Raw genomic sequence first — 21,483 nt, 5'->3', positions numbered from 1 at the left:
AAAGTGAAACTGTGTCAATACCTGTCCCTACAAAGGTGTTTCCTTTCGTGCCTCGGCCTTCCACTGAAATCCATTAACTCGTGTTGTGATAGGCTTATTTCTATTAGTTGCATTTTCAATTCCATTTCTAACACCTGCTACTAATCTCATGGCTGGGTTGGAAACCAAGCCATTGCGCTTTGGTTTTGCATTGCTTGCACTGTAATAAAAAAATCAGTTCTTTCAAAAAGTGTCTTTCATGCTTAATCTCTAATATAGTCTATTAGAAAAGTCGCTCCAATATGTTTTAGAAACAATTCACAACCAATTAACCATTATTAGTGGTTTATATTTAGGACGCAATGTGGAGGGAGTTTCTTTAACATTTTTATTATATTATTGAAACGCAATCTTACCTGGCAGGTGTATGGTCAGAGGTATGTTTCACGCTTCTGCCAACACCAGCGCCACTGTTTCCCAATATTATCCTCATATGAGTGTCCCTAGTGAAATGAGTATCGGCCGAGTTTCTTTTCTCGTCAAGACCATTTTTCTTGTCCTTCGTCACGCTTAAACCTAACATTTCGTTTGTTAATTCAAACGGTTTGCTAATGTCGTTTTTATCGATGATCTCTGTTTTTATGTTGATCGGTTCGTAAATGGCTGACGTGTGATTGTATCCTCCGATCTGCGCTTTGTACGGTATATTCTGGTTTCCAGTCAATAACGATACTCCGAGCTGACTCTGTATCACGTTTGCAGCGGTCTGGGCACTAGGTGGACTCGTATTCGTCGGCGAGTAGGGTATCAGGCTGTCGCTTAACGGCGAATGAGGCGGCGACGCGTAGATAGGACTCTGCGGTTCGCTTTTCAGAGGTGACAAAAGTTTGCTGAGCGGACGACTCTTCGCTCCCCTCGAGCATTGTTGCAGTTGTTGCGTGAAAGATAATGGTGTCTAAAATTATAGCAGTCAGATAACGCGTGGTTCCCCATAGGAATCAAATTCGTAGCGTGTATAGATCGAGTTGGCCTCTAACGTTTGCATAAAAATCAATCGAATGTACGTTTTAAATGTGCATCAGGTTGTTCGAGAGAGTTAGTAGATTGCATTTAAACAAAATCTTCGTACGAAGAGTGGCATTGTATAAATAACGATCTGTACACGGGTGCATGAAAACAGAATAAACAAAACATGCAGCCAGAAAGAGATGATGGAACGTGACGGATGAGAGCCGATTGGAAGTGGTATCGGAGAGCTCGAACTGGCTCCTCAAGTTACACAAAAGAGTTAATCGGGAAAGCATTAGAAACAACAATTGTTACCTACTTTTATTACCTGATTCACCACCGAGTTCTGGTTGAATTTCCCTTGATCGCTTTTTGTGCTACCAGTCAAGTTGCTGCTGGATTTGCTGTTGCTGGAATTGTTGCCTAAGGACACGCAGCTTCTTCTTTTCGTCGAATCAGGTGACTCTGCTGGACTGTATTGCGTCGACAGAGGATTCAAGATTGCAGACGATGGTTTCGTTTCAGCTGTGGAGTTTGATGTCACCGAAGTAGCGCTACTACTTTCACCTGCATTATATATGTATTGTAATAACGTAATAAATAATATACATAATTATGGACATGACGAAAAATTACGTATTGGAGAATTATGAGAAATAGACGAACCTCCGTTGATACCGGGCCTCAGACTTCGTTGATTAGCCGAGTGTTCCTCGAGTAGCCTGACCACAGTGTCATGGCCACTTTTGGCAGCAACCTTGATAGCGTTTCGGCCACAATGATCAGAATGACTGGGATCAGCACCGTGATTTAAGAGTGCTCGTACGCAGTGCTCATGACCCTCTTGTGCGGCGATACCTAATGAATGTTGACCAGTTTAATTACTTTCTTATATAAATACAACAATGGTGATAGTCAAGTATGTGAGAAAAAAGTCATGTTACTGATCAAACTTCGGTCATTATCAGTACCCAGAGCTGTTGCGCCTTGGTTGCAAGTATGATCAGGGGTTGCTCCATGTTCTAGAAGCAGCCTGACAATGGCTGCGTGACCCTGCCAGGCAGCAGAGTGTAAAGGAGTTCTTTTCTCATTGTCACAGGCGTTTACGCTCGCACTGCCTTCTGTTAGCAACAAAGCTACCATTTCGACGTGTCCTTGCCAAGCACTCACATGCAAAGGTGTTCGACCCTGGAAAATCACATTAAATTTACAAACATATACAAAGCAACTAAAGAGATACAAGAATTCTTATACTTACTTCTGAGTCTCTACTTTCTACGTCAGCTCGCGCATGCTCCAGCAAGAATCGCGCCATCGCCAGTCTGTTCTCCAGAGCAAGGATATAAAGAGTGCTTCTTCCATCGGCATCTTTCGCATTAACGTCTGCATTGTGACTCAATAGTACCCTGACGGTGTCATAATGCCCCTCCAAAGCTGCGAGTCTGCAATTGACACCATGAAGATATTTTATAAAGTGAAACAGATAGAGGATTTAGCTAAGGCATCGTTATTACTAAATTACCTTAGAGCCGTCTTTCCATCGTGAGCGTGTTGATCGATCGGTGCTCTATGTTGTTCCAGGAGTCTCTCAAGTAACGCAGCGTGTCCTTCTTGCGCGGCTAGCATCAGAGCGCCTTTCCCATCGTTGTCAGTTTCGTCAATTTTGGCTCCAGCTTCCAGTAATGCTTCGCAAACATCGATATGCCCCTCGAATGCCGCATAATGTAATGGCGTCCATCCTGAATTGTCCCTGTGTTGCTCGTCCAAGCCTAAAATATCGAAGATTCATGTTGCAAGTTATCTCCAAAAATAATTCAGAGGACTTAATACTGTATTAAGATAAAAGTAATCAGGAGGAAAGGGAAGGTATTTTATACCTCTGTTCAATAATTGTTTCACCACATCAGTGCCTCCTTGGGCAGCAGCAACGCTCAAAACGGTCCTGCCCTCGTTATCAATGCTGTCAACGTAACATCCCCAGAATAAGAGAAGAGAGACCACTGATCCATGACCCATGCTGGCAGCTGCCCACAAAGGTGTGCGCCCCGTAGCATCGCAATGATCCACATCTGCCTCGTATTCCAATAACAACTCGCAAACGTCTTTGTGTCCCTCGAACGCGGCCACTAACAATGGTGTCATGCCATCCTTATCCTGGTGATCGACTGCAGCTCCTCTCTCCAAGAGGATCGTAACCACCTGTGACACAAGATCATATATTCGTTTATATACGTATACCGAGATCTCACAAATAAATAACTTCGCGTAATTTTTAATTTTCATGCTTCAACTGACTGTTACTTGTGCATTTTAGTGCTGAGCGTTACTAGGATCTTTTAATAGGAATTTTAGATCTCTCTTTTTATCACCCTATATATATATATATATATATATATATATATATATATATATATATATATATATATATATATAGTGTATAAAGATCATCATAAAACGTTAAAAGCCTTTCAGTTCGCGGGGGATGGGATTGGACATAAAAATTCGAATGCAGCCAGCTTAAAGACATCAGCACTAAAATGATTAAGGATTTCTAATGTCAGCTAGTGTCTGCATAAAATCAATCGATTAATCAGATCGCATTTACGATCTTCTTAAACTTTAACTACCTTATACAATACTAAAAAAAAAAAAAAAAAAAAAAAAAGAAACAAAGAACAATAGTGTGATACGATAATGGAATGATATCAAACAAACTAAAATTTCGTTGTTAGTACGTATGAAAAGAAACAATATTCGTGTTCCAGCAGTGTTTTGTGCAACGATAGATCTTGCAAGTATCTCGTTCTTGCTTGTCCCATAACATCATTGTCTTTCTTTATCTTTCGACAGCCGTGAAAACGAGGGGAACGGAAACTAACTTTTGCATAGCCATGATTGGAGGGTACACATAGGGCAGCTACGCTGAGGGCAGTCCTTCCGTCGTTATCAGCGTGATCGATCTCCGCGCCGAAGTCTAGAAGGTGTTCGACGATCTCGCTGTGACCCATGTAGGCAGCGGCAATTAAGGCGGTTCTACCCTCGTCATCGGTTCTGTTGACGTCGGCGCCGTGCTGCAGAAGCGCTTTAACGATGTCCTCGTGGCCACCCCATGCGGCTGCTCTGAGCGCGGTTCGTTGATCCCAATCGGCGCAATCCACCATTGCCCCGTGCTCCAGCAGCATTTCGACTACCTATATTTTTATTTCACCGTTTATATTCCTCCACTGACTTGCCCCTTTTATTATCATACTTCAATACTTGCAATCCTCATTAAGATATTCAGATATATTAATCGACTGTTACTGTGTATTGTTTGACTGTTAACACGTGCTGCAATCAAATGTTATTTCGTCTGTTAAACGTGTATCAACAACGACTATATTTTTGACTGTATGGAAGGATGATGATGACATTGTTAAGGATAGATGATTCGATGTCTCGAGTTCTGTTGTTTTGTTTTAACGATTACCTCAGTATGTCCACCCCAGGCAGCAGCTCTCAGGGCTGTCCATCCGTCGCAGTCAGCGTGATCCGCACAGGCCCCTGAAGCCAGCAAAACTCGTACTACGTCTGCATAACCGTGTCTCGCTGCCAGATTTAAGGGTGTTTGACCGTGACGATCGGTGGCTTCCAGTTTTGCCTGCGTGATTAGAAAATATGCAACATGTAACATGGTATTAAACACGGTTTGCTAATCTGCTTTGCTAATTTTCGGATTTGCGATTTTTTCGTAGCTGGGAAATGTTTTTTATTATTTTTACTCTATTAATTAAATACATATTGAGTTGGTAAGTTTTATTAAAAAAATTTTGTATAGAAGCCTGTGGTTATTACTTTTTATTACGTATTTATTTAAAGATTCTAGCACTAATTATAAATATAAATTAAAAAATTATATACCTGAAAATTTATTTTATTTATCTTATTAAATACTCTCTTGTGTAGGAGGAGGGCGATAATCTCATTATCATAAAAAAGTATCGCAACTCAAAAAGTGTAGGGAAACACCGGTATAAAGGGTTTTAATTTATGTGAATCTACTTTTCTACAGAGTGACTGTCGAAATTTTCCAAACTATATACCAATTTTGGTTCATATAATATGTTAATAAAAATTGTATTTTATGAGCCCAGGTACAAATTGTGTACTTTTCCCTTTATTTTCAGAAAGTCGTTATTTCAACAATATAATGAGATTACACCGTAGTTAGGAACTTTTGACAAGCGTTGTATTTATGATAATTGCTGCAACTAATAAGGGAAGATCGTAAACCGGTACAGTTGCGGTTAATGCTTTATGATTCGTTTATGCTTCTTCCTTATTACATTGTAAGCTCGGTTTCCCTTAAATACTGTTCTTTATGATGTCCACTTACAATTATTACGGTATAAATGCTAGTATACATACGTTAGGGAAGTGAATATAATTGTCAAACATGATTAATTATTAATTATATATTATAAAATGCTTATCCAATTTCATATTATTATGCGAATGTTACTAAACGGACAAAGATTTCTTTCACCCACTATATATCATAATGATTATTTTATTTTATGCTCGTATCTTTGCATATTTGTACATTTTTACATTGAAATTACCACAAATGCGTAAATATCCACAGTGTAATTAAAATTTCCATAGAAAATCCATTTGTGTGTTCTAAAATTGTACATACTATGGTTTAGACTGTACAGAACATTAAGAAAATTTTTCTTTTGTAAATATTTTTCTGTAAATTTATAATTCTTCGTTCGGCGTGTGAAAAACGCATTGTTGGTATAAATCAAGACGCAGCTTTTTAAAAATGGGAGAGGTTGATCCTTACCTGAGGACATGTCGTCAGAGCCAACTCCAGCAGAGATGCATTACCGTCTGCAGCAAGCGTGTGCAGCACTGTTTGTCCGCAAGAATCAGCTTGATTGATGTCCCCGCTTTCGCCGAGCAGTTCCGTTAATGGCTCGCTGGGAGATTCATCCATAGGGCTTACGTCTTGCGAGACCTGTAACAAACATTACAGTTATACGAATTCTATTTTTAGCTTTAGTCCTTGCGCAATCGCGAATTGCTTTTGTCTATGACATATAAATAAGAAGAAGCTTACTACTTATCCTAAAACTGTCGTTTAACAAAATTAATAATTTCAAATCGTTGTCCGCTCCTTGTCAGATAAACATCTTCATTCTCTTAATTGCTAGAGTCTAAGTTTAATCGACAGATCAATTTACTCAAAGAGAACAGCAACAAGTATTCGCTTTTAAAATTTCAGTTTCCCAATAAACGCAAGCTTTCGAAATTAATTACTTGACTAGAAGAGACAGCATCCTTGCTGGTATCGTCCTCGACGACCTTTTCCGAGGGCTTGGCACCCGCATCGATCAACAGTTTCAACAGCTTCACTTCCTGCCTGGGCCAGAGGATGCACTCTGAGCTGTCCAGGTAGCAATCTTCTATCGGTGCTCCGCTGCCTATCATCCAGAGTACTTGAAGCGTGTGCACGTCCAGGTTACAATTTGTGGTAGCGACGTTCGTTATGGACCGTTGCAGGTGTTGTCCAAGCACGCAGATCTCATCGGCGTTCAATTCCGGTCCGCGAAGGGTGTAATAAGCGGCCAGCATCGCGTGACCTTCCACAGCGGAGCACAAATACTTCTGCGTGCAGTGTTTCACGTCCAGCAACCATTCTGCGAAGCTATGATGGAATAACATCAACGCCCCTGCACGAGAAACAGAGATGACTCTGCGTAGAAGGTGGAGACGTCGATTGAAGTCTTCTATGGTGATGTTGGTGCACGCAGTTTTCACGCATTTGTAGAGTATCTCCTGGGTGATGGGTAGTTTTGCGGCTAAGATCACGTTCAATAGAGGTTGGACCTTGACGAATTGCTTTCGACTGAAGAGCCTTTGACACAGCCATAGGTAGAGACCGTTCAAGGTGCATGGTATCTCGCGAACCTCGCGTAGAACGATGAAGTTCTCTGCTACTCCGTCGAGAACTTTTTCTATATAGAGGAAACAGCCGTTGCTCTTGATGTGCAGCTGGTTCAGCATATCGGCTGTGTCGGGCGTGATGTGCTGCCTGGATGAATGAAAATTAACTCGTATTTAGCGACTGTAATTACAGGTGTTGGCTTTTAGTTATCAGTTTATACGCCACAAACGACTATGGAAGCTTGGTATTGAAAAGACCAATCAAATATCGATATCAACCATGCGATATCAACAAATACACACCTGATCGCCTCTTCTTGATCCAACCGTGCCAGGATATACTGTTGGATGTCTCTCATCACCAAGGGCTTCCTTAGATCGTCTAAAGGGATCTTCCGGAAGCCGCTGAACATCCGTGAGAGGGGTCTGCTCTGACGTCGAGCAGTACAAACCAGAAGTAGCCATTGAGGGAATAGGTGATGATGATTACCCAATAATTCAGCGATCGTCCTACTGACGTTATCATTCTCCCTTCTCGAGTCTCTGGTGCCAGTTTGAGGAAAATCCAGAGTCTGTCTCTCGTCGATCGAGTCGACTAATAGGAACAGACAACATTTTGGTGGCTCTAACTCCAATAGAGGGAACAGCAGTGCTTTCTTTAAAGCGTCATCGGGATCTCTGTCGAGGACATCCGGTTGCAAAGCAGCTTGTATCTCTGGATCGGTTCGAAGCTTCTCCGCGTAGGCTTCTGCTACCATTTCCCTCGATGTCAATGGCACTGTGGTGGCATTGCTGGTTGTCGTCGCGCTGCCTGGTATCGGTGAGCTCGAAGACACTCTGCGGAATGTTCAAAGAAAATCATTTGTAAAAATCATCGTTTTAATATAGTAATATTAGACTCATCGTTTGGAATTAATGGAAATTGTGGAATATATTTTCCAACCATGTAAATTCTACCTTTACTTATCTGTATAACTGAGATAATTTTCACCTGATCAAAGCGTAATTCTAGCGTATAATATAAGTATAGTATTTTAAGATTAAGTTACGAATCTCTGTATAACAGTCACTGACCTATGAATCTCATCCGAACCAGGTTGCAGAAGCTGAGCAACCAGAGACCTCACGAATTGAGCTGGTGACAACGAAGCCTCGCTTCTAGCCTGACAGAAGTGCCTGGCTAACAATCTCTTGTTTAAGAATCTCTGATGTCTAGCATTGGCACCAGCCGATGGCCAGGCTAATTCTGCACTGAGCGCGGTCTTTCCACTTCCTGAGCCACCAATGACCAAAACGCCACACGTCTTCGAGGTTGGCCTCTGTTCCAAGTAGTGGGACAGTTTGATGAACGCCCATTCGCGGCAGAAAAACCGCTTCTTCTCTATCACTGGTGCAGCCATTCTCTTGCAATAATTCTTCCCGTTTATAGTTAGTCGAACGATCGGTAATTAATCTTTCGTTGCACGGTGTTCTTTCAATGGACCTTCTCCGCGATGTCTACGTTTCTACTAAACACAATTCTGTCGATTTGAAGCAACTTGTGCGTCTAGATAGGAAACAAAGAGAGGCCGTGTCACCGATGAAGTACGTCTTTAGAATTGCCTAGGCTAATTGCGTTGGTTTATATCTCGTGTTCAGGTATATCAATTCTTCAGGATACTTCTTCAAACAGCGAACCGAAGAGAATGTTACAGTTTTTCTCGTGTTTCGTTGGTAGACGATGGTATTTATTTATTTGTCGTGTCCTTAATCGTGGTTCTTGGTGCAGATTGCAAGAGTAATTGAAACAGGTGACAGTTTAGATTGGCTGTGGTGCGCCACTACGGTTCATCTCGCTGTACTCTGACGAGGGAACATTGGTCGGAGCCCCAGGGGGCTCTGAGGCTTCCTCGGCCTCCATTCAGCCTTCTCATCGCCTCGTCGCGGACGAGCACCGCGCTTCGTATCGCTGCATTCTACGACACCTGAAACAAGGAAAATGGTTTACGTGGACACGTGGTTTACGTGGATTTCAAAGTTATTTTACCCATGCGTAGTTATTCTATGGTTACTTCGTGTTTCTACGTCTCTTACGTCTCTCTCAATTCGCAAGCTTAAAACTTTTCCGTGTGTTTTTCAAAAGAAGCTCATCGTCTCCGAGACTATTACCGTCGCTAATTAAAGAGAATTCGATTATTCCCCTCGACACTTGTTTGCATTGGAATTATGTCGTTTCGAGGCGACCCTCGACCTACACCGGAAGTACCATTGCATCTTAATGGATAGCAACGTCTGAATACCGTAGTTCCCTTTTTTCTATTTTTCTGTCTCTTGACTTCTCGTGATTGGATTCGACGTTAAAATTCCATAAAAGTCGATTTGATTAGCTTTAATTAAATTGGAAATTTCTTCGTGGATCGAGGCCCCGACAGCTACCACAGAGAAAGGACATATTATTCCCCCTTTGTGCTATAATTATCGAAATTACAAGTTAACCACGTACCTATCAAATTCAGAGACTTTTAACGCTGCCGTGTAACGATTATTTCCACGTACCGCGTATAATTGATATAATCGTTCGATGATTACTACTGTTCGCGCAGAACCGCGAATTTTCAGTCCCATAAATATAATACGAAACATCTTGTTGTTATCACTTTCTCCACGATAATTCGCTTAAGCTTATGAAAGAGCGATTTTCATTTCCATTTATCGTAGTTCGTACGAGTGTAAAAGCGGCCGCGTATAGAAAGTAAATTAGCTCGTGGAAAGAAAGAAGAAACAGCGTGGCAAAAGATCGTATCGTGCGTGCAAAACGGAGGAAAAGTCTCGCCAATTCCAACTGCGAACGCATTGTTCAATTGGAATATCGAAATAATTCACGATATTGTAAATTAAGCGTGTTTTCGCTTCATTCAGAAGCATCCGCCGTTCGAGTTTTCCCAGGGTTCAGTCTCAACAAGCGCAAATACGCGGCGGGTAATAATTAGAAAAGTCAGACGCCGAGGTATCTCCTTCTCATTAGTGGAACTAGTTTGTCATTGGCTCTGCGCGTTTACGTTCGTCTCGAGCGTACTCCCGTAATTTTAACCCACCTGTCTCCCGCGAACAGACAATTATCACGGTCGTTTAATACGAATTTCAGATCGTTCACCGTGCAACGAACAACACCGGAATGAGGCTTTTCACTACCTGCGACAGAATCTCTCTCTCTCTCTCTCTCTCGCTCTTTCTCTCGTCGTATTTCATTCGATAAACTGCTATAGCTAGAAACAGAGTCGTTTGTTATGCCACTCGCAAGTTTGAACGGCGAACAATACAATACATGGAGATTGCTTTCGAAACATTTATTTTTCATATGTAATATGTATCTCTCTCTGTCTCTCTTTTCGAATACTAAGAGGTGATTATACGAAACAATGGAATAGAAGGAATTGTAGGAATTTCTTTTGGACAACGAAGCTTCAGACGAGCTTAAGAATAACAGAAATTGGTAGAACAGTGGAATAATAGAAATAATTTTGATAGCGTTTTCCGATTAATAAATTTTAAAACATCGAAGAAGAATAGCAAATATTATAGCATCGAAGAAGAATTAGCAAAAAGATAACGAAACGAGGGAGATTTCAGTCGTCTCTTGGAGAGAGTATATTTTAAGGGGAACTTTCTATCGATATTTTTAACGAGCGATTGAATTTTGTTTGTTAACGGTGTGTGGAAGAACCGAGTATATGCGTATGTGTGTGTTAAACGTATCGAGATATATATCGATTAAAGAAATTGAGGGATTAACGATGAAAGATTAGGAAAGCTTGAGGAAAAAATTATCCAACAAGTTCGCGCGTGATCCTAAAATGTTTCACGCGATATCTGTTTTCGATGATTATATATTCAGAGAATCAGGCGTAGAATTGACGAACCACGATGGATCTTTGGCGTGGCGGTTTTAATATTATCAAATGGTCGTTTATAAGCGGGCTTCTGGAAAATTTAATATTAGAACCGGGGGTATGTGGTGGAAAGTAATTCTCATTGTTGCTTGCTTGCTCGCTGTTGCTGCTGCTGCGGTTCTTCGAACGTTCCGCAGCGGACTTCCGGCGGCGAAATGAGGTCGTATCTTTCGTGGATGCGAGTCGACGCGTGACTGGTTACCGCAGGCTTTTCAAAGCATCTGCGTAACGTCTATCAAGATGCTTGTTCTCCCAAAGGAGAACTGTCGTCCCTGATTTACTCCCCCGGAACAACATCTGTGTTTTGTAATTCGCAATTAATCAGTTACGTTTGACTAACTAGCACGTATTTTTCTATTCTCTCAAGTGGAATATCGCGGAATTAGAATCGTAAAATTACTCTATGATTGTTACATCGATACACCTTTTCCAGGATTTCAAATTACCAGGCGGATATTACGTTCTGTAGACGATAGGATCTCATCAGATATCATGAAATACAGACTACTGCTTGTGAGCAATTTATTTAAGATAAATATATTGTCTATAAAATTGATTTGATACTCATGAAACTCATGATATTCCGAAACAAAACAACAACAGGATTTGAATTTGTCCTGCTCGCGTGCCGCTACAGTTCTATCCCTTTGACGGTGTAGCAAAATGGCGAGGAATTCAGAACGAACGACTCAAAGAACGAACCTCACTCGTCGGATATAGGAAACTATGTACTTTCGACTTTTCGTTCATACCCAGTTGCCCAGTTATAACTGACGAGTCTACGCTGCAAGTACCTTAAGACGTGCACTTCTATCGCGAAGAACACACGAATATCTTCAGATTCTCTTCACCTCGTTCTCCGAGAAACTGAGCTAGGAGATATTGCTTCAAATTTTAGCTACTCGTAAAGAAGGACACGGTGTACACGTAGCTAAAATTTGAGGAAGCCTAGCGGTACCGATGTCGAGATATTGCGCCCCAAAGTAAGACCATGTTACGCCAGAACTGTGCAACGTATACATTGTTTATTTATCTTATCTTTTGGTTTGTTCGTATTTATGATTTATCGGAAAATCGCATAAGAAACTATCGATCTCTGCTGCTATAAATTTCTCGAAAAAAGCGCTACGAGAACGGGGAGCCTAGCAACCGGGTCCGGAACGACCGATTACGGGACTTGGTGTCGATAGTCCGCGCGTTAAAGGATCTCGCTATCGAAGACAGACGATCGACAAAATCCTCCGATCCTTCGTAACAGCTTCCGTTTGCCCGAGAATCACGCGCACCGATACGAACAAATCAAACGTCTCGTTGGACGCGGGATGCATCGAAGATTTACTGCCTGACCATGCAGGCTACGCTGGCGGTTTTCGGGCTTATCGCGTTTGTCGCGTCACTGATAGCGAATTTTCGAAATACCCTGGGATAGCGGCGATCGCGAACCCCGACCAGCCTCAACTATCAACTGCGCCGATAAACCTTGACGCGAACGAGCCATTGTCGGCGTTTCTCTTGCTGTTCGTTTTTATCTCTAAACAATGTCGCAGCGCGTTGCGTTGTCTCGAGGATATCGTGGTCGACAAATTAACGCTAACAAATTTCCAGGCTGATCACGAGCTGATTCGATGGGAAAAATTGAACGCGCAGTTAATTTATTCGACATTTTGCGGATCGTTGGCGATGGAAGACGCCAAAGTGGCGCGTGTTGAGTGGAAAATTACCTCTCGACAACATTTTCTTTTTAATCAGTCAGCTGTTGAAATCTCTTGGAAAACTTTGAAAGGCGTGTACCTAAAATGCGTCGCGGGAAGTAAACGATGACGAGTATACTGGTCGAACGTAGAGTACGTGTAGCTGTTATAATTGACAGTAGAATTAAGTTGCAACGAAACGACCGTTTTACTTTGTAATTTTATTAGCGACAGAAAATTCCTCGCGAGGAACAGCTAACTGGTTAAGCTTCCGCAATGTTTCGGGAAATTTTCGAAACACCGGCCGTGGAAATGGAAAGACGACGTTCTTTTATGACATTTGAAACGTTTGTTGCGTATCGGAAATAATCCATTTGCGTTCTCAATGCTTCGTACGTAGCAATATGAAATTCTAATATTTCTCTATATATTTCTAACATTAACTCTGCTTCAAGTTGCTGGAAATTGAAAACTGAGAGCGAAGTACGAACACTGTTCTACTATATGCAGGAAGCAAAGGAAGTTAAGACGTTTCGCAGAAACGAAGAAAACAAACTCGTCGATTCGAGATCTCATCGTCGCTTGCATATCCAAGTAGTACGGTAAATAAGCGTAGCGATTGTCGTTTAATTTGTTTGTCTTATAGCACGCTGAGTAAATAAGCCTAACGCTAGAAGAAAGTACTATAAAAAGTAAATATAAGAAAAGGTCGAATATAAATATAAAGTAATCAAAATACAGACGTACCTTTTCCTACATAAAGTTTAGCTTTATAACTGACAAATTGCGATAGGAGATATCTTAAATTGCCACAAAGAACACATATATGCTTGCGCATCTACAAATCTACACAAATCTACTCTGAGTAATTAAAAACGTTCCAAAGTTGAAGCGTTTCTTTACTTTCGACCGAATCGTAGCTTTCTATCATCGGAAAATTTCTTAGATTTATGGAAACTCGCCTTCTTTCGCTTCCTATCTTCCTCTCTTGTTGTATCGAAAACCATAAGATGTAGCGTTAGAATCGCAACGAGATAGATCGTTATACATAAATAGCCAACAGACGATTCCGCTAAAGGATCTGTGCGTTTTTGATCGGTTGGGTCGAAGAAAATTGTACGTTGAGGGATCGAAACAGCCGTTCGACGGTCGCATTATACTAAGAAGACCTCGCTTCGATCGTCGCGGATTCAGCTTCGCGCTATTTAAAATTCATACAAAGCGAAGTGATGCCAGGCTTGACCCACTTAGAGGCTGGTGAACATCGCCACCCTCCGTATTTGGTCAGGAACGAGAGTCTAGCCAACGATGTTCATTAAATTCACGACGGATAGACAACGACGTCGACCTCGGGGACCAGATCTCACTCGTTGTTCCGTCGTTGGCGTATCGTAGCTTATCATCATCTGACACGAATAACTCGAACGTTATCCCAGATTCGATTTTCCGATACGTCGATCGCGTCCCTCGGCGAAACATCGAAGGCTCTTCTCCGCGATTCGCCAAGGTTTCTAGCCATTTGTCACGGTTCTCCCTCTCCGTGGCAGATCCTTCTACGCGAAAAGAACGTTCCGCGAAAGATACGCGTGTTACAAGGCTGCCGCACAGTCAGCAGAGCTAGGTATTTAACAAACAAATTCGGCATAAAGTTATAAATTCCTCAAGAGATTCAGAATGCGTTTGCTCGGGAAGTGCAGAGTTCCTGGAATCGTAGGCGCAGGTTTTGATCAAAATATCCGAGAAATGACGGTAGAAGGACGCGGCGATGGAACTCTTAACGCGTTTATGGGAAATTGGAAGGGGAAAGAGGGCTGAAGATATGCAAAAGTATAGTATGTATTATATAAACGTACAAAAGCGTATAGAAATGGATATTCAAAGTGTTGGTACACGTTGGAATATTTAATAAGCCAGGCAAAATGCTGTTTCTTTAGTTGCGTTCGTCAAAGAATGTAAATCTCCATGGATATCGCCAGTCTAATTAATTAACAACGATCGGAGGAGAATTGGAGATTTGTATAGGAAGATATGGTGGAATAGACAAAAGACGATGATCGCAATGGGAGCCGAGAGATCGGATGCCTTCTAATTACGTTTCTGAAGCTGCTTGTTCGAAAGCAGCTCGAGGGAGAAGAGGAACAATCGATCGTCGCGGAAGAAACCGAGGGAAAACACGCTTTCGCGTTTTCGCGCAACTCTCACGGCCGACGTGAGACAGATTTACGGTAATTAAAACGTGGCGAATGCAAGGAAACTCCGGCAGGATTGGCTAACGGATGATCGCGGATTAACTCCACGGAATCATGAGAAATCAGCAATGTATTTTGTTCAACAGTTTGTTCGGTTTCGAAAGGTAAATCGTACGAGCAATCCATTTTGTCGAGGATCTTCATCTATCACTGCTGATATTCTGTACCAATGAGGCAGGCAGCACCATGAGTTTTCGACTTGAAGTTGTTCGATGGAAATTAATTCTTGCACTCTGTCGTACGTTTGATTAATAATATGATATTAATATAAATTTTACAAGCCAGCGAGAAATTCTGTTTAATTCTACGATCTATTTGCAGAACAAATATTTTTAGAGAAATTTTACAGGTCACAAGCTGCCGATTTGTAATATCAATAACTTGTTCTTAACTCTTCGATCTGCTCGTGAAACAAACCTTTATTTGCGTCCTATTTTCTTTATTCGTCTTTTACGAACATAAGAATCAGCATAAAAATTCGCAGTCCGATTGCTAGTTAGCAAACTATTGCGCAAGAGAAACTTGGAAATTCGTGTCCGACTCTATCTACACCCACGTTTCTCCACTGATCCTTACGAGATTCCTTAGCCCACGATGAATATTGTTTCAGCGAAGATCAAACTCGTCGAACTGTCGCTTCGAAATATCGTTTGTCGTAAGATTAGGTACCTAAGCAAGGAAAAAGGAAGGAAAAATATGCAAACGAAGCTGCGTTAACCCAGTGTAAGGTTAAACTTGTGCTATCCAAGGTGTGACGGTAGTTCTGCACGTATTACGGTCTTAACGCGGACAAATTGGATTTGTCGTTAGTCGAGATTAGGGTAATCTACTTAGAAAGAGATGTAAATCATGCTATTACGACTGATCTCAGCCTCCGTTATGATTCATTGTTACGCAGAGTCGAATTGCTGTAGGATTATTTTAGTTTCAATATCAGAACGATTTGTCACACCGTAGTGTCGACAGATCGAACTATCTTTTATCCGCAGTTTCGCATAATCAGATCGAGTCGACGTGAAAATCCACCACGTGCAACCTGCTCCTGTTGCAGTGACGATCTTTGGCGAGAAATTAGCGAAGAATTTAGACAGTTTAATAGAATTTGATCGAACTGTATATTGTACGCATTCTAGGCCAGCCAACGATTGAGGGAACCCTATGCTCAAGTGTACTTGATAAATTTTCAAACTCGATTTTCTCCAAAGCTAAACCTTAAATGACAAAAATGTTGTTCCACATCTCGTTCCTATTTTTTCATAAGGAATCACCTCGTGGCTGCTTGTACGCGTTATTCGGCCGCACCCCGTATATCTGTCAGGACTTCAATTGGCGTGGCATTCACAGCGCTATACAATCAGATTGAATCGGCGCGAAAAACCACGCGCAATCTACTCCCACCACCCTCGAACCGGTAATTAACCGGTGCATTATACTAACTAGGAACGCGCGAACGCGTGAAATACAATGGGGCGGTGCAGGACAAGCGGCAAACGAGACGTCGACCATTCGAATTCATAGCGAGCAGGAAGGCCGAGTAATTAGGTGACCCGACTCTCAAACGTCGACGTCATTATCCGTGCAAATCGTACGTTGCAGTGGGAGGAAGGGGGTACAGGCTGAGGATACACTCTCTCTCGTACGCGATTCATAATTATCGTGGACCCTTCTTCTTTCTCCTCGCCTATTCGCCTCCTCTCTCTCTCTCTCTCCAACGTTCGTCTCTTGTTTGTTTTTTTTTCTTCTTTTCCCCTTTCTTCCCATGTTTGGTGGCGCGACACGTGAATCGAGTCGGCGAATTAACCAGACTGCCGTCGTAATTAAAGCAATTTGTCGGGTAACACGGCGGCGATGCGAATCGCCGGGGCGACAAATTCAAGATGCCTGTCGACGATAGTCGATTTTGTTGATAACGAGGAAAGGAGAGAGGGCAACGTCCTTTGTTGAGACTCTGCCCTCCTACGCGTTGAGACTGACTGCGACGCATCGACACTTGGATTCGCATCGGTTTCACATTGTCGGCATTTAAAACGATTTCTCTCGGTTCGTCGCGCGTAGCGTTGTGCTGTCGATCGCTTGGAATCGCGTCGACTATATGCGAACTGCCGAAAGTCTTGGGAGTCGTGAAAGCGTCGGATATTTGTGTCGAAGATCTAAGCGGTGGAAAGCACAAGTCTCGAAAGCTTAGCGCGCGTAGTCGATGTTTCGCGAGCATTTAGAACGCTTTAATCCAAACAACGTCGATATGGCGCGAAATATGGGAGAAAATATAAGGAAGTTGGAGGTATCAGTGGTAGAGGAATTCACCGCGAACCGCTTCCAAGATTCACAAGGCTTAGAAAGGCTTACTAAGTTGCCAAGAGTTCGATCGAATACAGACAATTGCTACAAGCATCGAATCGTTTCGAAACTGAGTTTCGAGTGTCCTTTTTGCATGCGCTATGTGTACCAAATTATGCGAAATTTACAACACAAGCAGTTTTCGAATAAATGTGTACGACGTTAAACTATGTTCGTCTTAGATTTTGCGTTTGAATGAGTTGCAGTTGGATGACGTTCGGACGATGGAATCTCGTTGAGAAAAATCCGAGCGTTCGATGGACCGTGTTGCCTTAAATAAGTTTGAATTTTGATCCGCGGCTTGGGCCACGCGAGAAAGAATAAGAAAATTCCATTTTCTAATTGTTGCGAATTATCGACTAAAGAGCAACCGGTCAGGTGAAACCGATCGGTCGATATCGCGTACCTCGAATGACTTAACGCTCAAGGCGAAGGAGGTTTAATAGATCGAGTGTTAGAGTAATCTAGCACTGTATTTGCACTTGTTGTATAAAAGTAACGTTTGATGTTACGAACACGGCGGTGGTAAGATCCTGTTGAGAGCGAAGTATTTCACCCGCACGGTACGATGTCTGACGATGAACTGTCCTCCTGCGTTGCCGATTCTCCCTACCAGCCGTTGGGTTTCGTCTGTTCTTCGTGTCCTTCCGACTGGTCCTTCCCGGGGTTTTTTACCTGACCTCGGAGTCATTACGTTTACAACTCGGGGAGGACATGTAATTCGGAATTTTCTAAAGAAGGGGATGGGCCTGTTCGTGCCATAAACGAACGATGGTACCCCGCTGGGGGTAGCCACCCACGTGATAATCAAACAGCCAAAAAATTCTACCAAATGTCCAAAGCGGACAAATTGTGAACGTAAACAACTAAATAAAAAAAAAAAAAAATAAACGAACGGCGACTCAAAATTCCGAACAATACTAGAAGATGAGTAATTTTAAAAGTACAATTTCATTAATTACAAGAGAAACACGTACGCGGTGATGTCGACGAAGCAGCGTAATTCTGCGAAAACTCTCTTAATTTTCTCGATAATAAAAATAACAATATGTTATTCGATCGATGCCGCATCGATCACGATGAACTGTTTCCGTACCTACAGACTGATAATTTCGATAAACAATAGGATACTTAAGCCATAGAATTTTTCGACGTTTGCGACGGCCAGTGATACGAGGATCTCTGGAACAATGGTGAATGGTATCGATGGGACGTTGATGGGGATTAATGGGCCGTGTCTGTTGCGAGATTTTCATGGTGCGATGAAAGGTATGGGCGCGTTTCGATGTAGAGAGGAAAAGCTTGTAAATTATATAAGTCAGCATATTGTACTTCGTGAATGTAAATCATATGCATGGTAATTTATGACAGCTTGAAAAATTAATTTCGAGTAACGCAATATCGACTATACTTACAATTTATGATCCGAGGGCGTACGAACGTTATGTTCGTTGCATTAAATTAACAGAAACGCGAAACCACTCTGATCGTCCATATATTTTACACCTTCGATATAAATATAGCTTTAGAAAAATATCTCTCTGGAGATCTTTAAGATCAGTTTTCAAGCTCGATCGCGAAAATGTTTCACGCGCTGTACGAGACACTCGCTTTTGTTTAAACAAACCCTATACTCGACGAAATATAACAACCGTTATAATAACGTACTTACTAAATGTTAATTACATAAAGCAGCGATAAGACAGTTGCTATTGTCGGAACTAAATTCGCAGTACTACGATGACTTTCCAGTGAAATATCGCGGTATTTTATTTCGATAAAAATAAGAAGAATTCTGCGAGAGAAAGGATTAAAGACTTAAATACTCAGCCTTCGATAATAACTTTGACGATAACGAGGTATTCGATGGATAGGTAGACGCGAAACGAGGAAGACAACTGAAGGAGAATGTGTACAAACTTTGTACGAAGAAGTTCGGATCTTTGAGGCATCGATACGCTTTTCACGTGCTACGTATGTGCGTGTGTTTCGACCAGTTCAGCTGTTGTCACTTCTTAAAAAAGCGTGTACCTAAAAAGAGTAAGCGACGACGAGTATACTCGTCGAACATGGAGTACGTGTGAAATGAATGAAATGATTCTTTTATTCTTTTTACACGACCAGTGGGCGGGGCAGCCAGCTACGCTCGTTAAGGCCCAGAACTGAAGACGACGCGTCGCGAGTTCGAATCCTCGGCAAGAAGAACTTGAAAAAAAGGGGCGGAAAAACCAAAATTTCTCTTACACGACCAGTGTACTCGTCGCAACGCAAAATATCGCCGTTTCTTCGTGACGAGTATACTCGTCGAAAACAGCTAACTGGTTAAAAAATACACGTTCGAAACACCGTGATCTCTGATACAGATCCACCGACGCGAGAAGAAATCCTCCCCTTCTAAAGATAATTTCTAAAGATAAATTTATCATACGCGATACTTTATGACGATAACGAGCGAAACGAAGGAAACAGAGGGAAGATGTGTTTAATGGCGTAGATCGAAACGGGCCTGGCTTAGACTCGCGTGCAACTAGTTTCGTACAATGAGGATCAAAGCTCTACGGAGAAGGAGGGAGGGATCCAGTCAAAGTTACTTGGTTGGCCGAAGGACGCTGCTGGTTTCAGTTTTCGTCGGAAAATTCGCCACTTAATGAGGCGGCGTCTGGCCGAAGAACGCGCAAATTGTGACGTCTCACCTGCATGGGAAAGTACGGTGACAGCGCACAGGTGTCGATGACGTTATTATCGCGAAAGGCGAGGAAGAAAGATGGAAAGGTGGGGGGTGGGTTGACTTTTACAGTGGACTGACGGGAATTCCATCTCACGGAAGCTCGTGTACCGCTTTGCCGCGCCTACAGTGTGTTTAGGAATTGTTAGAAGCAGAAGTTGCCACTTTGGATGCGCCTTCGAGGTCGACCAAGAGGAATACTTGAGAGTTGCAGAGACTTGAAGAAGAGAGGAACGCGAGGAGCGAGCCAATGTCTTCTCGAGTATTTGCAGTTAATCGCGTATCGTGCAAGGACTTAAACGATGTTTAGTTTTGTACAATGGCTCGTCTGATGGTCAATTTTTGAAAGAAGTTTGGCAAATACATATGTACGTACTCGTGGTTGGTCGTGAAAGTTTCGAGTTCGGTGATCCTCTCTGGACCGAGGATCCATAGAATAGAACGATCTTTTTCAATAATAAAATTCAGCAATCGTATTCGATGATCAGCTACTATCTATAGTATAATAACGACGAGTGCATCTGACGGAATAACAACGATGAAAAACTACTTGTTTAAAAAACGTCACTTTTTACCATTTCTCTGTCAAAAATTGGAAATTATTATGTGATCGTCTGATAACGTGGAAATCGATCAGTGCCGATCGGAAAGCAATTGAATATGAAGGAAAATCTACTTGAAAGTAGATTCCAAAGTAAATTCCGATAAAGTACACGCAAAGGAATAAAGAGATGAAAGCAGTTACCACAAAAACTTGGATTTCGACATCGAATCCATTCGTTTCCTCTTCTTAAACGACGCGACGTATCAAAGAGACCAAAGGTTTGTGCAGTTCGATCGCTTTGTCTTCGCCAGTTGAAGTATCCTTAACGAGAAAAGTTCTCGTTCTCGGCGATATCCATTAAAACTGAACACAAATCCGATAGCAGCGAAAGCGTCGTGTTATACACATTTCTAGTCGACTAGAATGAACGACGAAATAAAGGAGAAATCGTACAAGACGCGACAAGATCGTCCAATTAGGAGGACAATTATACCGGTAACACCTTTCGCGGCGGACTTGTTGATCGATCCATCGAAGCTAATTAACCCTTCAGCTATGGAGTAGCCGTAGAAAAACAGCGAGGAAAAAAGAAAATACGCCGCGAGGTATTTGCAAATCACTTGTCGCAGGTATGTCAGAAGTTCTAAGCCTCTATGGAATTTTTCTACGATAGTTTCATTGATAAGATTTGAAAAATTTGTCAGTGTAGAGAGAGTCTTGAAAGATTCAAGTATCTGAGAATTGGTACATTTGACAAATTATAGAACTGAAAAATTGGAAAATTTCCAAATTTGGAGGTTTCGCGATTCGAAGCTACGAAGATTACAAAATTTGTAAGTTTCGCAATTTAAAGGTAGAAAAATTTCCAAATTCGCAAATTTCGCAATTCGAAGCCGCGAAACTTTGAAAATTTGCACTTTTGAAAAAGTTTCGCAATTTCGCTGCTATAAGAATGTGAGAATTTCAAAGTTTCGCAGTCTCCGAAGCTACAAGAATTTGAAAATTCGAAAAATTTGAAAAAACTTCAAAACTCGAAAGCTTGAAGATTTCAGTTATAATTCGAAACTTTCGAAATTTCTACATTTCACAA

At 41.9% G+C, this 21,483-nt stretch overlaps 1 protein-coding gene across 8 annotated transcripts in view; it reads right to left on the bottom strand.

Moving 5' to 3' along the window:
* Nucleotides 1-21,483, bottom strand: part of LOC126871415 (ankyrin repeat domain-containing protein 50) — a 218,180-nt gene that overhangs the window by 1,455 nt on the left and 195,242 nt on the right. For 2 of the 8 annotated variants that reach the window (XM_050630194.1, XM_050630195.1), the window contains 14 exons: nt 7,993-8,882; nt 7,222-7,755; nt 6,292-7,066; nt 5,816-5,989; nt 4,457-4,627; nt 3,867-4,178; nt 2,865-3,186; nt 2,510-2,756; nt 2,246-2,429; nt 1,932-2,175; nt 1,654-1,845; nt 1,307-1,554; nt 396-934; nt 22-199 (listed from right to left, as the gene is read on the bottom strand). In XM_050630194.1, coding sequence (XP_050486151.1) covers nt 28-199; nt 396-934; nt 1,307-1,554; nt 1,654-1,845; nt 1,932-2,175; nt 2,246-2,429; nt 2,510-2,756; nt 2,865-3,186; nt 3,867-4,178; nt 4,457-4,627; nt 5,816-5,989; nt 6,292-7,066; nt 7,222-7,755; nt 7,993-8,318 — 4,440 coding nt within the window. In that variant the 5' untranslated portion in view covers nt 8,319-8,882 and the 3' untranslated portion in view covers nt 22-27. Of the gene's footprint in view, nt 1-21; nt 200-391; nt 935-1,306; nt 1,555-1,653; nt 1,846-1,931; nt 2,176-2,245; nt 2,430-2,509; nt 2,757-2,864; nt 3,187-3,866; nt 4,179-4,456; nt 4,628-5,815; nt 5,990-6,291; nt 7,067-7,221; nt 7,756-7,992; nt 8,883-21,483 lie in introns of those variants that run through there. The other 6 variants (XM_050630196.1, XM_050630197.1, XM_050630199.1 and 3 more) reach the window with 6 other exon arrangements.

Source organism: Bombus huntii, chromosome 11 (assembly GCF_024542735.1).
Source record: "Bombus huntii isolate Logan2020A chromosome 11, iyBomHunt1.1, whole genome shotgun sequence".
Taxonomy (NCBI): Eukaryota; Metazoa; Arthropoda; class Insecta; order Hymenoptera; family Apidae; genus Bombus; species Bombus huntii.
Note: the sequence above shows the minus strand (reverse complement) of the source record. Positions and strands in the feature narration are given on the sequence as shown.